This window comes from Monodon monoceros, unplaced genomic scaffold (assembly GCF_005190385.1).
Source record: "Monodon monoceros isolate NGI ecotype Baffin Bay Population unplaced genomic scaffold, NGI_Narwhal_1 Super_Scaffold_5, whole genome shotgun sequence".
Lineage (NCBI taxonomy): Eukaryota > Metazoa > Chordata > Mammalia > Artiodactyla > Monodontidae > Monodon > Monodon monoceros.
The window spans coordinates 39,043,527-39,057,591 of NW_021703782.1; the positions used below are offsets into that span (position 1 = coordinate 39,043,527).

Genomic DNA, 14,065 nt, shown 5'->3' on the forward strand with positions numbered 1-14,065 from the left:
CCTGGTGGCGCAGTGGTTGACAGTCCGCCCGCCGACGCAGGGAACACGGGTTCGTGCCCCGGTCTGGGAGGATCCCACATGCCGCGGAGCGGCTGGGCCTGTGAGCCATGGCCGCTGAGCCTGTGCGTCCGGAGCCTGTGCTCCGCAACGGGAGAGGCCACAACAGTGAGAGGCCCGCGTACCGCAAAAAAAAAAAAAAAAAAAAAACTGCACACATTAAAAAGAATGGAGTAAGTATTCATGTGTTCACACAGAAATATATTTACAATACCTTATTGAAAGAAAAGGACAAGAGCAATAAGAATGTATACATATAGCACTGTCCTCATTTTGGAAAACACTAAAACCATACAATTATATATGGATGTGTGTTAGTGTTTGTAAATGGATAGAAAAAGGTCTAGAAGGATACACATCACACCTTAGACAATGGTTATACCTGGGGTAGAAGGAGGGAACTCTGACACTTTTCCTTTGCATGTTTTACAACAAGCATTACTATTTTAGTAACTGCAAAAATTAGTTAAAGCACCTGGCAAACAGTAGGTGGCCAATATATTTCAGATTCCTTTTATAAATATTTAACAAGCATAAATTCTTACTATTAGAATAATAGAAAAAGATACTCTCGCTCAGTACCATATATATGAAGACTTTAGAAAAATCATTTCAGTATAAGTTGATGATGTTGATAATATTACCTAAAACTCTAGAAAAATCTTAAAACTTTAAAAAAACCTAACTTTAACAAAATTATTCCCTCCAAAAATTGCTGCTCTTCTTATTATTTAAACACAGGACCCAACATTATCTCCAGTTTGCAATTAGTCTACTGTCCGAGCTTGAGTACCTCACACGCACCTTGAGATAGGCAAAACCATCTCTTGTGAGCATCAGAGAAATAACTATGAATATTTTGGTGTATTCATTTCTTTCTATGTAAATATATATATATTTATCTTTATGTTAAACGGACACCACACTGCTTTTTTCACTTAATACTGTACTATAAAGATATATTATTTCCTGAAATATTTTTTGAAAATAATTTTTAAAGGCTACTTAATAGCCGATTATAGGGATAGACATATCATAATCTATTTAAGATTAACCTGTTGTAAGGCCATTTAGGCTGTTCTCAAATTTTCACTATTATAATTATAATGAAAATGTAATAAATATCCTTACAGGATATTATTCTGCTTAGAATTATCAGCTTATAAAGTTTACCAATTATTTCTAATGTGGTGTGTTTCTCTTACTGATTCACTGATTTATGACACTCTCTATCTTACATTAAGCTCTTAACATTTACTAGTTTGTTTCTAGGCTGCTGTAGCAACCAGAACACTGTTTTACTTCTTATATTTTTATATTAGAGTACTGTACTTTTTCTTATTTTTGCCTTTGTACTGTTCTAAGTGAATGCTAGAATAGTTTTACAATGATATTCCTTCCCCTACCCCAAGAGAAATCTCAAGGAATTTTGATTGGACATAGGATTTATAGCTTTAATACAGAAAGAGCTTTTACAAATGAGTAAGCTTTCCTTTTTCATTTTAAGAGTCTGAATTCTATGTATGACATATATGTTGCAAATACTTTTTTTTTAACCAGTTTGTCGTTTTTCTTTTAACCTTTTTATGATGTTTTCAATTTTTTTAAATTCAAATATATAAATATAAAAATACTTTCCTTTTCAGTACTCGATGTTTCCTGTTATTTTTACAAAGGCCTAGCCTACGCCAAGTTTACACAAAATACTTACCCATATTTTCCTCTAATACATTTATGGTTTCATTTTTTAAATATAAAATTTCTAAAATATCTAGAATTCTGTGTGAGGGAGGGATTTGGTTTTTTAAAACAAATGGTTTACCAGTTATTTGAGTGCACTACTGAATACTACATGTTTTTCCAACTAATTTGAAATGTCACCTTAATCATTAATTAAATTCTTACACGCCCGATTCCATTTCTGGTCTTTTCCATTTCACTTGGCTTTGGCACCAATACACTATACCACTTAAATTATTGTAGCTTTAAGATAAATTTGAATATCAGCATGAGCAGGCCTCTTTCTCATAACAGTGTCTTTCAAACATTCTCCCACATTTATACTTCTAGATGTTTTCCAGAAAACATACTTATATAATAGTATGTTTTCTTTATAAAGAAAAACAAAGAAGAATCTCTTATTATAGACAAGCTTTCCAAATTCTACCAGGATATACGCATAAAAATTCAATTATTTGTTTTAAACTTACTCCAGTTGCCACTCGAATATTTCCTGATGGGGGCCGTATTCCAGAAGGAGGCCTTCCTGTCAATCCAATCCCACCTCGAGAAACAGGCCGAGCTGCTGAAGGTTTGTGATTACTGGCCATTGCTTGCTCACTTTAACCACTGTTTGGAAACAAGGAATAGGTCTCCTTTGGTATCTTCTGTAGCAAGATAGTAGTGACCTGCATATGCTTCCTTCAAACATTTAATCCATGATGACTTTTCTTGCAAATTGCCATTCCAGGTATCACTACGTACAAGGTTGAGCTTGCTTTAATTCTGTTCAGATTTGACATTAATGTTCGATTTAGAACCATGAAGTCATTTATTACAACATGCCCTCCTCATTTCCCTGTTATCTTATCAAAATGGAAGCCCCTCTAGATATCTTTCTCTCTTGGACTCTCATCCCATACTCTAGTAAGCTTCCTCTCTCCCGGCAAAACCAGTATCTTTCTTCTCTGCCGATATTTTCTCTGTGATTTCTGGTCTATAATAAACTCCTTTATATTCTCAATCCTATTATAAATAGTTCCTTTTACACTTTGCCTTAACAGGTTCCCGTCTTCTCCTGAAAATGCTTTTGGTAGTGAAGGCTGTTTTAGCTTCCTGTCCCACAATTCCAAAGCAAAGGAGTACACCGCACTCTCCTTGCTCCACAATGTCACTGTCAAAACATTATTCTTCCAAGTTTTTAAAAAAATAAACAGGATTCTCTTCCTTTGAGGACCAAATAATGCAACTATATTGCCTTGCATCTTTCTTGGCTGCTTTTATCTAGGGACCTCCTAATCTCTCCCCCATGTTTACTAGTCTTTTGTTCACAGTCCTCTATTCCAGTACCACCAACATCCTGGATGACTTCCATATGGATACTGGATTCAATATGTAACATTCTAGCTTCACAGTTCCCTGACCTAAATTTCAGTAATCATTTCAACTCTATTTTAGTCATTCATAGCCATGGCCAGAGCTGGAGCTTGTCATCATCTGGAATTGCTTCATCTCAAATATCTTAATTGAAACACTTTATTCTCTGGCCTTAATTTCCTCTCCTTCTACCTTTTTCTCACCTTTATTCTCACTACACCTCCCCTTAAACTATTTCCTTTATTCACTCATTCTCTCCCAGTTTACCAGCCCCCTCCTTTACTCATCAGAATATATTATTATTTAAAGTTTGGGCTAATAATTTAAAATAGCATTTTAAAATTATGGGTCTCAACCTATTAGTAGCTTATGAAAACAATTTAGCAGGTTATGACCAATATGGTTTAAATATGAAATAAAATAGAAAATACAAGGGAGTTCACTGCACATAGGAAGAGTACTGTTTCATTAAATTCTTTTTCAGTTATATCTATATAAATTTACACATATGTGTATACTGGTCTATAATGTAAAATATATGTCCTATTATAGGTCATGTTCAAAAGAGTTTTAAAGATACTGAACTAGAGAGATAATATGGAGAAAAAGAGTGCCCAAGACTCTGGCCTCAGGAATGTCAATACCTAGAGATTGCACAGAAGAGGAGAAACTAGTATGAGACTGAAAACGAAGACTCAAAAAGCAAACAAAAAACCAGGAGTGTGTGTCAGAGATGCCAAGAAAAGGCAGGAATGGTCAATGCCATTTTCTGCTGGGAATTCAAGTAAGATGAATACTGAAATGTCCATTGGAATCCCCATCCAAGAAACCATTAGTGACCTTGAGGAGGTCAGTTTCAAGGACTCCTTTCCTTCTCAATATTAAATTACTGTCTCAGGAGCACCATCAACAAATTTGCATCCTCGAACTCTTCTTCAACCCTTCTGGCAAAATCAGAAACCATTCTCCCCACATTCAACCTGGACTGCTGAACACTGTTGATGGAAATCCCAAGACTATACAGACTGGAGAACTGCAAAGCCATAGTAACCAAATTTAGATGGACCCTCATCTCAGAAATTATTTTATTAATCCTTTATAAGCTACTCCGTCCTTGATGATTCCAATTCTTAACCACTTTTCTAATTAAGTCTGTTCCTGCCACTCTCAGCAGATGACTCAATTTCATAATTGAGAAAATTAAGACATGAAATCTATCACATTTGGAGCACATAAACTTTCCTATATCCACCCTGACCTCCAATCTCAATAGCCATCCTTTCATTCAAGATCAGTCTCTATTCTGATTTATCCTCTTGATCCCATACCTCTGGGACATTAGTTCCCTCTCCTTACCAACCTCCTTCTCCTTCACCCCTGCCCCAATTTCCTTTGGGGCATTATCCAGCTCTTACGTATGTCTTTAAACTTTCTCCTTTCTTTCAGTCTGTTATCATGTTCCATTCTTTCCTAACCTTAAAAACTAATTTCTTGATCCTGAAACCACCTTTAATACAGTCTTATATGTCCTTTCTCTACACAAACTCTAAAAAATAGCTTATATCCATTATTCTCTACTTTTTCCACTTCCTCTATCTCCTGGATTCCTACTATTCCATTCAAATGGTTCCTGCCAATGCAGCTAGGAATGTAAATGTCATCTCTCTGTTACTGGTGTCCACTCCTACATGAAACCATCTCCGTGACACTCCCCTCCTCTGTTTCTCCTTTTTCAGTCTCCATCTTATTCTACCTGCCTTTATTAGCAGCATTTCTCAAGATATCATCCACAGTCTATTTTTCTTTTTCCTCTTTAAGCTCTCATTGTGCCACCTCATCTAAACTCAGGGTTTTAACAATTAATAAGCTAATGACTCACAATACCGTATCTCCAGTCCTAACTTCTCACACTCTAAGGTGTTTATATCCAAATAATTACTTGACATTTCCACTTCAATATATCATCAGTATTTCAAAATAAATATAACTAAATGTAAACTCATTGTCATCTCCCCCAGATTTGCTCTTCCTCTTGGTACCAACTCCTAGCCATGCAAGTCAGAAACGTAGTCCTTGATTTCTCCCTCTCCCTCATTTCCCATAGCTAATGAAATAATACTACTGATTTTATGCCTAAATGTTTAAAATCTAACTTCCTCTCCATTCCTATAGTACTGCTCATGGCCTCATGGACTCAAGTGGATTATTATACTGGCCTCCTGAGGGGTCCCCTTGCATAACACACATCTTGCCTGTTATCCTCCCTAGGAATCCTTCAACGACCAGACCATAACCACCCTCACCTTCTTCAATTTGAATTTACAGGGCTGACCTAAATGCTACGATGGATCCATACACATCTCTATCCCAGGACCTATCACACCAATTGAAATAATCTGCTTAAGTATTTCTCTACCTTGAAGGCAAGAGCTGGATCTTATTTATCTTTATATCCCCAGCATATATCTCAGGGCCAGGCAAAAACTTTCTGTTCTTTTGTACCATCTGAATTTCCTCCCACATGAAGGCATTGCCAGTTACAAAAATTTACTAAATTATTAAAAAGGAAACAAATCATTTCTCGAACTAAAATGGTTTCTCAGTTTCTATAGCCCATGCCCAGTACTTCTTCCCTGGCTTTCCTTAAAATCATTCATGATCAGTCCTTGGATTACTTCTCGTCTCTCCATAATATTTCATCCTTTTCTTATAACTTGAACTAGGCTGATTACTCATAAATCAGTATCTCCTGTTCTGTCCTTTAAACTGGACACCAATTCTAAGTTTTCAACTGTTTATTGGGAATTTCTATTCAGATATCCTATTATCACTTTATATTTAATATGTTCACGCCAAACTTACAACCTTCCCATTCCAACTAGCTCCGTGATTCTATTTTCTTGCCGTTTTGAACTCTTCGGACAAAGTAGTAAAATTACTACTATTATTATTGCAAATAGAAAAGTGAGTTTCATGAAACAACTTTTTGAAAGGCAGACAAGGTCTGTGGTCAAAACGGTTTCTCCCAGAGAAAGCTAATACAATAAACCTGTTTCCAACAGAATTAGTCAGTGTTAATCCAGCTTTCCTGAGGAACTTTAAGAAAATGTACGATATATAGAATTTCCCCCTGATTTTCTTTGCCACTGCTTTACTATCGTGGAAGAAGTTTAGTTAGCATTAGATCAGTTCCACCGGGTAAAATAAAAGGGAGAGGCACTAGTAACAAATATGCCACTAACTCCGGGGTTAGTCATTCAAATGTTCACACAATCGCTGGGGTTATTCACACAACCAGAGAGGTTCCAGAAAGTTTAGGGATGCTAACGGAGCTCCGTCAGTTACCAGCCATATTATCCCCTCTGGACGTGTTTCCTTATCTGCAGTGTGGAAGCGAGCTCTAGCTTGCACAGCCGTTGTGACGATTCCAGATACTTCACATGAAACATCTGGTTCCTAATTATTACAATCATTATCCTCCCCGAATCAACCATTTTAACATATAGGAAGAAGTGGAAAGTTGCTAAGTCCCTTCCGCTCTGACCAACAGACTGAAATCTATTATTACTTCGAGTAAAATCCCTCAGCCCACAGTGAACTTTATCTTTGAGGCTCTCGAATCGTTCCCTCTGGTCTCGCCTTGGCAGGTCTCCACAAGGGACTGTTTGAGGTCTCTCCTCACGCTCTGCCGGACTATAAATGGAACTTCCTTGGCGGAGGAGAACACCTAAGAGCTGAATTTATTTTGTTTGAAGCGCATCAGCATCTCCAAGGCTAAAATAATCGGCAAGGGAGGCAAAGAGGGACCGGGATTTCTCACCTCCGCCAGCGCTGAGGGCGCGGAAGGAGGGAGGCCGCTCCGCGGCGGGGCGCGGAAAGAGCGAAGTCGCACGACTCAAGGGCACTCGCACTTCTTTCCGAACCCTCCACCACCGCGTAGCCTTCTAGTCGGGCCCGCGAACCCGTTAGCTCACCCGAGACGCCCCGCTCACCTGCGCGCAGCTTTCCTGGGCCCTCAAGGCCTAACCCCTAGTGGCCGCTTGCCTCGCGTCTCCCGGCAACGGGGGCTGGTCGCGGTGAGGCCCCCTCCTCCTGATTGGCCAATCCTCGGCCTTCGCTCAGTGAAGCGAGAGTGAAATGCTCTCGCGAGGTTTGAGGACTAACTTCTGTTACCTCGATACCTCTGGAAGACAGGGAAAACGGCGAGTTGGCTAGGGAAGAATATTTTATTTAAAAACTTGGTTTTCTTTGTAATCAGAGTAACCTCTCTTGATTGTGTGCATGACCTGAACTCACTCCAGCGAGTTTTATCATATCGCTGTGTAACATCATTTGTAATACATCAGACTTATTTTAATAAGAATTATTTGAAGTTATTCCGTGGTAGGCAGCATTCATTGTACAGTCTTTTTGTTTCTCATAAGTAGTAGTTTCCTTCCTGTTAGAAGGAAGGAATACAACATAGACGATACAGCATTAAGTATTGACGCAATTCTGGTACCATGTTTCATTTCATTGAAAGTTTTATACCTTTAGGCTTACTTTCAGAGTTATTTTGTGAGGGCTGAATTAAAGGCAAAGTTGTTTTAAAACAATGTTTTTTAAACATGTTTTTTTAAAAAATGAGAATTACGTCGTCTCAAATCCTATTTCTCTAATAAAAGTAACTTGCAGTTTGTTTTTTTTCCAGTCTTCCTATAGACAGCTTAAATATGATGGGAGTTCAAAAAAAAAATGTGATGGGATCTCTAAACATACATACATATTGGACTTTTAACATTTTCACATTATTCCCATCTTGCATACTTTTTTTTTTTTTTTTTTTTTGCGGTACCTGGGCCTCTCGCTGTTGTGGCCTCTCCCGTTGCAGAGCACAGGCTCCGGACGCGCAGGCTCAGCGGCCATGGCTCACGGGCCCAGCCGCTCCGCGGCATGTGGGATCTTCCCGGACCGGGGCACGAACCCGTGTCCCCTGCATCGGCAGGCAGACTGTCAACCACTGCGCCACCAGGGAAGCCCTTGTATACATTTTTTATGCCCAGATTTATTCTCTTGTATACCTGCCTTCAAGTGGGTTAAAACCAGTGCAATACAAAATGAAATAATGTCATGTGATTGAGTTCTCTAAGTTTGTAAAACATTTTCATGTAATTATTCCATTTGAGACCAACATATTTGTAATGGTCATTTGTTATACTTATGGTCGTTGCAGTGAAGGGTGGTAGAATTTGCCATCCCAAAACATGCCACTTTGGTATTATAAGGATTATTTGGAGGGGAAGGCAATTGAAAAGCAGGTACAGGAAAAGTTCTCTACTATTCTGCTATTTGCTTAAAAGCAGAATATAAATTTTCAAAAGTGCCCCTCCTTGCTTCTTAACCAGGAAGGACAAAAGTTAATCATTGGAGACAACTTTAGACCTTTACCATCCTGGAGACTGCACCAGAAGAATCTACATAAAAACTTTACTAATTAGCCTTTAACTACTGCTAGTTTCCCATATAGTCGGCTTCCCATAATTTGCTGCCTCTAAAGATTTAAAAGTTCTTTTCTTTTATCGCTTGTGTAAAAACTTATTGTTCCTTTGTTAAGATGCCATATAAGCCCAAGCTCTCGTCACCTCTTTGAGTTATTCATCTCTGAATTTCTCCCTTGTATATATGACATACACGTTAAAACACCTGTTTTTCTCTTGTTACTGTCTTTTGCTACAGAGCCCCAGCAGAAAACTTTTCTGCTAGAAGAGTAGAAAGAAAAAAAGATATTTCCTCTCCTACAACCTCTAACTGTCCAACTATTCCGTATGTTGTCTCACAAAGAAGATACTGACATTTCTCCCTTAGTGTTTTCAGACGTTAAGGACCCGGCATTTGCCATTTGTATAGAGATGTGACAGTTTGAGAGAAAATTTTAAATCTTTAACACGTAAAATAAAACATTTTTAAAGTACCAAAAACCCGGCTTAGTATTCACAGAATTCAAGGAAAGTGACTTGTTTCCAACTTGACCCCAAGCTCTCTCGTTTTAACTTAAAAAAGTTTAGATTAAAAAAAAAAAAATCTCGAGGAACTACTCAGAGAAGGTTTGAGGAAATCGGCGGCGTAAACCTGGCCGCAACTCTACACGCGACGCAAACTTACTCAGCCACAAAACCGCCCTCAACACAGCTGACTAAGATTTAAAATATCCGGATTGGCGCGCCTACGACTCACGCCCCGCTGGCGCGTGGCATTGTGGGATTTGTAGTCCGGCCCACATCCGGCATCACAATAAAAAGCTCAGCCGGGGCTCGGTGAGGACGCGGGCTCGGGAAAGTCCGGGATTCGGGCGCCCACTCCGAGGGGCCGGACGGTGGTATCTCTTTCTCCGCTGGCGGTCCAGCGCGCATGAGGGAATCGAGCCTCAGTTCCTCAACGGCCTCAGCAGTCGGGACGCACACACTCTGCGTCATGGCGGGCTAAGGCCGATGATGAATTCCGGTGTGCATGTCAGGGTTGCTGTGTCACTCGGCTCGCTGGGCGCGCCCCTTCCCGGCCGCCCTTCCGCACCGGCCTTCGGGCTCTTCCGGTCCCGACGCCTCTCACCTTCAAGGCCCTCTCCCGCTGCACGCCCGGCCTCCCAGACGGACTGATCTTGCGCGGTGCCCGGGCACCGGGCGCCGGACCTCCTAGGGCCATGGCGAGTGGCGCCGCCAGGTACCGGCTGAGCTGCTCGCTCCCGGGCCACGAGTTGGACGTGCGGGGCCTGGTATGCTGCCTCTATCCACCGGGGGCTTTTGTGTCCGTGTCCCGAGACCGCACCACCCGCCTCTGGGTCCCAGACAGGTGAGCGCTGCGAGTCCCGTTGTTACCCGGCTGTGCTGCAAGCTTCCTTCTCTGGGAAGAGAGTGACCCTTCCCTGCCCTCTTCCTCTTTTCCCGGCCTTTCCGACGGTCCACGCTCCCTCCCAGTTCTTAGAGCACTGGCAGTCTGGGCACGCAGTGTAAGAAACTAGTGAGGTTTACGTGGAAAGAGCACCGGGTTGGGGGAACAGAGACCTACTTTCTTGTCCTAACTTGACCACTAAACGACTGAGTGACCTTGGACGAACTTCGTATTTTTTGTGGCTTCAGTTTGTGGACGATGATTTCCTGTGTTTCTTTTCGATTTGAAAAACTTTTGACGCCAGGTGCACCCTCCTTAATGAGGCCGTGTGAAAGCATCTGGCATGTGTAATTTAAGGAAGTCCACTTCTTCCCCTGGAATTTGTTCTGTAGTCTTCCCTCAAATTGGAGAATTAAGGTTCTCAAAAATTGCATTGCAAAAAGTTGTCTTGGCCCCTCTCCACGTTGTCCAACTCAGACTTTCTTAGTCTGGGGTATGTGATGGACTTGGGCGGAGGGGATGAAACCCCTCAAATGTGTTCTGGATGTGGCGGAGTGTGTTTTCTTGATGTGGCGGAGTGTGTTTTCTTGATGTGGCGGAGTGTGTTTTCTGGGGGAGAGAAAGCCCATTGCCTTCAAAAGATTTTCAGAGAGATTAATCAAAAAAATATTAGGAAACAGAAGGTTAAGCTCCAGTCCAAATCAAGTTCAAGGGTTTAGCCCTGATTTAGTTGTTGTAACAGGAAATTTAAGGCCTGGAAGACAGATTTCAGTTCAGATAGGGAAAAATTGAGGTAAGTTACTTCAGGTAGTAACTCTCCCATCAGAGGTTTCACTCATTGAAACCATACGTTTTCCTCCATAAATTCAGATGACAACTGTTTATTGAGTGGCTCCTATTTGTTTGTGATCCGGAAGAAGAAGAAAAGGACAGACAAGTTTCCTGTGTTTATAGATCCTGCCTACAGTCTGGGAGGGAAGATGGATGAAAAAACAACCAAGTAAATAATTACGCATTGGCATGTGTACTATGAAGAAAACAAATATAGCTATAACGTACAGAATTGAGTAGAAGGTGATGTTAAAGAAAGAAGCCTCTCTGAGGAAGGTGTTTTTGGTATTTGTTTTTTTTTTCTTAAATGATACTGAGTTTGAGCTGGTCTAGGGAGTGAGGAACCAGAAGAGTTGAATTGAAAGAGCACTGTAGACCGTAGGAGGAGCAAACACAGTGGCCCTGGATTGAGAAGGAGGAAATTCCCAATGTGCAGGAGGTAATGAACTGTGAGGTGAGGGCAGGTCTTAGAGGCTGGCGGGAGCCAGATCATGCCCTGGGAAGAGGGCTGAGGAAAGAAGTTAGTGGGTGGAAGCCTTCAGAGTTTCAAGCAGAGGACAACATTATTTGATTTACCTGTGGAGAAGTTTCTGCTAGCTTCAGGTGGAGAATGAGTCGCAAAGGGATAAATGTGGAAGGAGACCTGTTTAGAGGCTTTTGCAGTAGTGCAGCCAAAATACGACAGGCTAAACTAGGGATATTGTAGAGGAAACTCCTGTATTGAATTAGATAAGGTCTTCTCAAATGCTTAAGATTCTGTGATATTCCAAACTACTTGGTAACATTGATACATAACTTCTGTGTATTTGAGTACAAATTACTGATTAAGCTTGTACATTTAAAATTTTGTTCAGTAGAAGCACATGCCCAGTAGGATATGAACATTGCAATAAAGAGTAGCTAAAGGATGCTTGTTGTAATAGTTGAATTCTGTTGAACAGCTAAATCCTCAAACTTTTCCATTGTAGGACTGCGGTAGGTTGACAGGAGCTTAAATCACTGGATCACAGGAACTTGACAAACTTTGAGCTGCAATGACCCTCTCTTTGAAAACTGGTTTTTTTCACTTAGTTCATGTTGTCTTTTGGTTTTGTTTTTTAGAATTCATGTGGTATTCAATTAACACTGATTGAGAGCCTGCATTGTACCAGGCACAGGGCTCCATAGTGAGGGATTGGTGAGATAAGGTTGTTTTCCTCTCATTTCCAAGTGCTGTGGTAGAGCATCTCATTGTCACTCTTAGGCGTCCTAACAAGTGTCTCAGCCGTACCTTTAGTGTGATAAAAATTGTCCTCAAGGCTGACATCCTGACAATTTCTATTTATTTCATGGTATACTAATAAAATTAATGAAGTGCAGTAAAATGTTTGGAGCCAAGTAGTAAACATTTTTATTTTCTCATGTACATTGTTGATAGGGCTCTGAATTGGGGTGGATAATGTGGGGGTGGACTGGTAATGATGGGGGATTTAATTTAGTTTCAAGGAGGCAAAATAGTTCTATTCTAGGGTGGACTAAACCAGATATTTCATCTTTCACAAGAGCCCACTGAAAACCCAGAAAGCCTCTGGGTCTTCTGAAAGCACTTCAGAATGGAGATGCCATTTTTTGGTTGTACATTGAACTGAACCAGTCAATATGCCATTGTTGCAGACTGCTTCAAGCCTCTAGAAGCCCACCTCAGAGTAAACTGGATTTCCTAAGTTTGTCACCAACGATTGCTTTGCCTTTTGAAAACTACCCGTATTTGAAAGACGCCAACTTCAGATTCAGCATCATGTGTTAAATTTTCCCTGACCATGCCAAGGCTGGAGTGACTTCTCCCTCATGTAAACACTCAGCACCTTGGGTCCTTAGTTAAGTAGTTATACAGAGTTTAAGAAAGTAGAGCCATTCCCTTCCTACCCTCCGACCCACTATTCCCTTTTCTTGGAGGCAAAATTTTCATGTCTTTTAATGGCTTATTTTTGAATTTTGCTTTCGTATCTGTATATAAAGTGCTATACTACTATTTCTTTTCATTTAAAATTTCTTTTAGTTTTCTGTTTTAGCATTTTCTGTTAGTTCTTATTATGGAATATGAAAATTTAGCTCTCATTTCTACCCTCTACCAACCCGCATCGCATATGCATCCTTTCTATGTCCTGATCCTTATAACATAGTTTAATTTAATGTAGACTAAATCAGTATTTTGTGACTGTACAGAGTCTATCTACACCTGAGCTGTGGAATAAACTATGATAACTTTTCCTCAACAATTTTATGATCTCCCTACAGCTAATAATTGTCTTATTTTTGGTTTTCATTTGTTTAATTTTCTATGTATTTATCATTAATTCAACTTCATATTGTTTGCTAGTTGTCTAACTCTCCTCTCAAGACCTCTAGACCCATTGAATATATAACAGTTTCATTTTCCTGATGATGAAAACTTTCTGACCTGGTCTGTCTGCCTCTGGTGCACAGCTGATCCTGGGATCTCCCTTCACTGTCTTCTCAAGAATCCCTTTTTGGACCTCTTGTCTTAGATTTCTATTATCAATATCCTTTAACTTTCTTGGTTTTCTTCCTTGATACCTTATTGGAGCACATCCTCCAGGAGCTTCCTGAAATACAGTGCAGTGATAATAAATGTATTAAGACCTTGCAATTGGAACATGATTTTAGCCTGCCTAGCTACTTGAATAATAATTTAAATGTTTGTAGCATTGTAGTTTCCAAATTTTCTTCAGAATTTTGAAGCCATTGCTCCACTGTATTCACTGTGTTACAGTTGAGAAGTCTGAAGCCATTCTTATTCTTGACCTGTTACTTTTTCTCTCTGGGAGGTGGTCTATATTCATTCATTTTTCATGTTCATTAAGTGTGGTCCCTTTTAATGTCCATTAGTCATGTCCATAAGTTCTGGGACATTTTCTTAAATTCTTTGGTTTCATCTTATTTTCTCTGTCCTCTTTTCTGGAACTTTTTATTCATATATTGAATTTGTTTCTAAATTGCTTTTTAATTTCTCTCTATAAATTTCTTTCTTTCTCTCTCTACTATACTTCCTCAGAAGTTGCCTTAACTTTTTGTGAAATTATGTTTTTGTTTCATGGTTGCAATATCTTATACCTAAGAATGGCAATGCTGTTTTTTTTAAAGTTATCTTCTCCTTAGTGGTCTGTTTCCTCCAAATTGGTTATTTCCCCTCCCTGTTTGTTTTGGTCACTATTTT

General features: G+C 39.9%; 2 protein-coding genes across 5 annotated transcripts in view; one reads left to right on the forward strand and one right to left on the reverse strand.

The window, feature by feature from the left end:
- IFT74 (intraflagellar transport 74) overlaps positions 1-7,220 on the reverse strand; it is a 78,449-nt gene extending 71,229 nt beyond the window's left edge. For all 4 annotated transcript variants that reach the window (XR_003790815.1, XR_003790814.1, XM_029203128.1 and 1 more), the window contains exons 1-2: positions 7,146-7,220; positions 2,268-2,406 (exon numbers count right to left, since the gene is read on the reverse strand). Coding sequence is in view for 2 of the 4 variants with exons in the window: in XM_029203128.1 (XP_029058961.1) it covers positions 2,268-2,387 (120 nt within the window). In the remaining 2 variants the exon portion in view is untranslated. The remainder of the gene's footprint in view (positions 1-2,267; positions 2,407-7,145) is intronic.
- A 2,231-nt stretch (positions 7,221-9,451) lies between these two features.
- PLAA (phospholipase A2 activating protein) overlaps positions 9,452-14,065 on the forward strand; it is a 39,708-nt gene continuing 35,094 nt past the window's right edge. Inside the window, exon 1 of the mRNA XM_029203397.1 lies at positions 9,452-9,978. Within this exon, the coding sequence (XP_029059230.1) occupies positions 9,830-9,978 (149 nt within the window). The 5' untranslated portion in view covers positions 9,452-9,829. The remainder of the gene's footprint in view (positions 9,979-14,065) is intronic.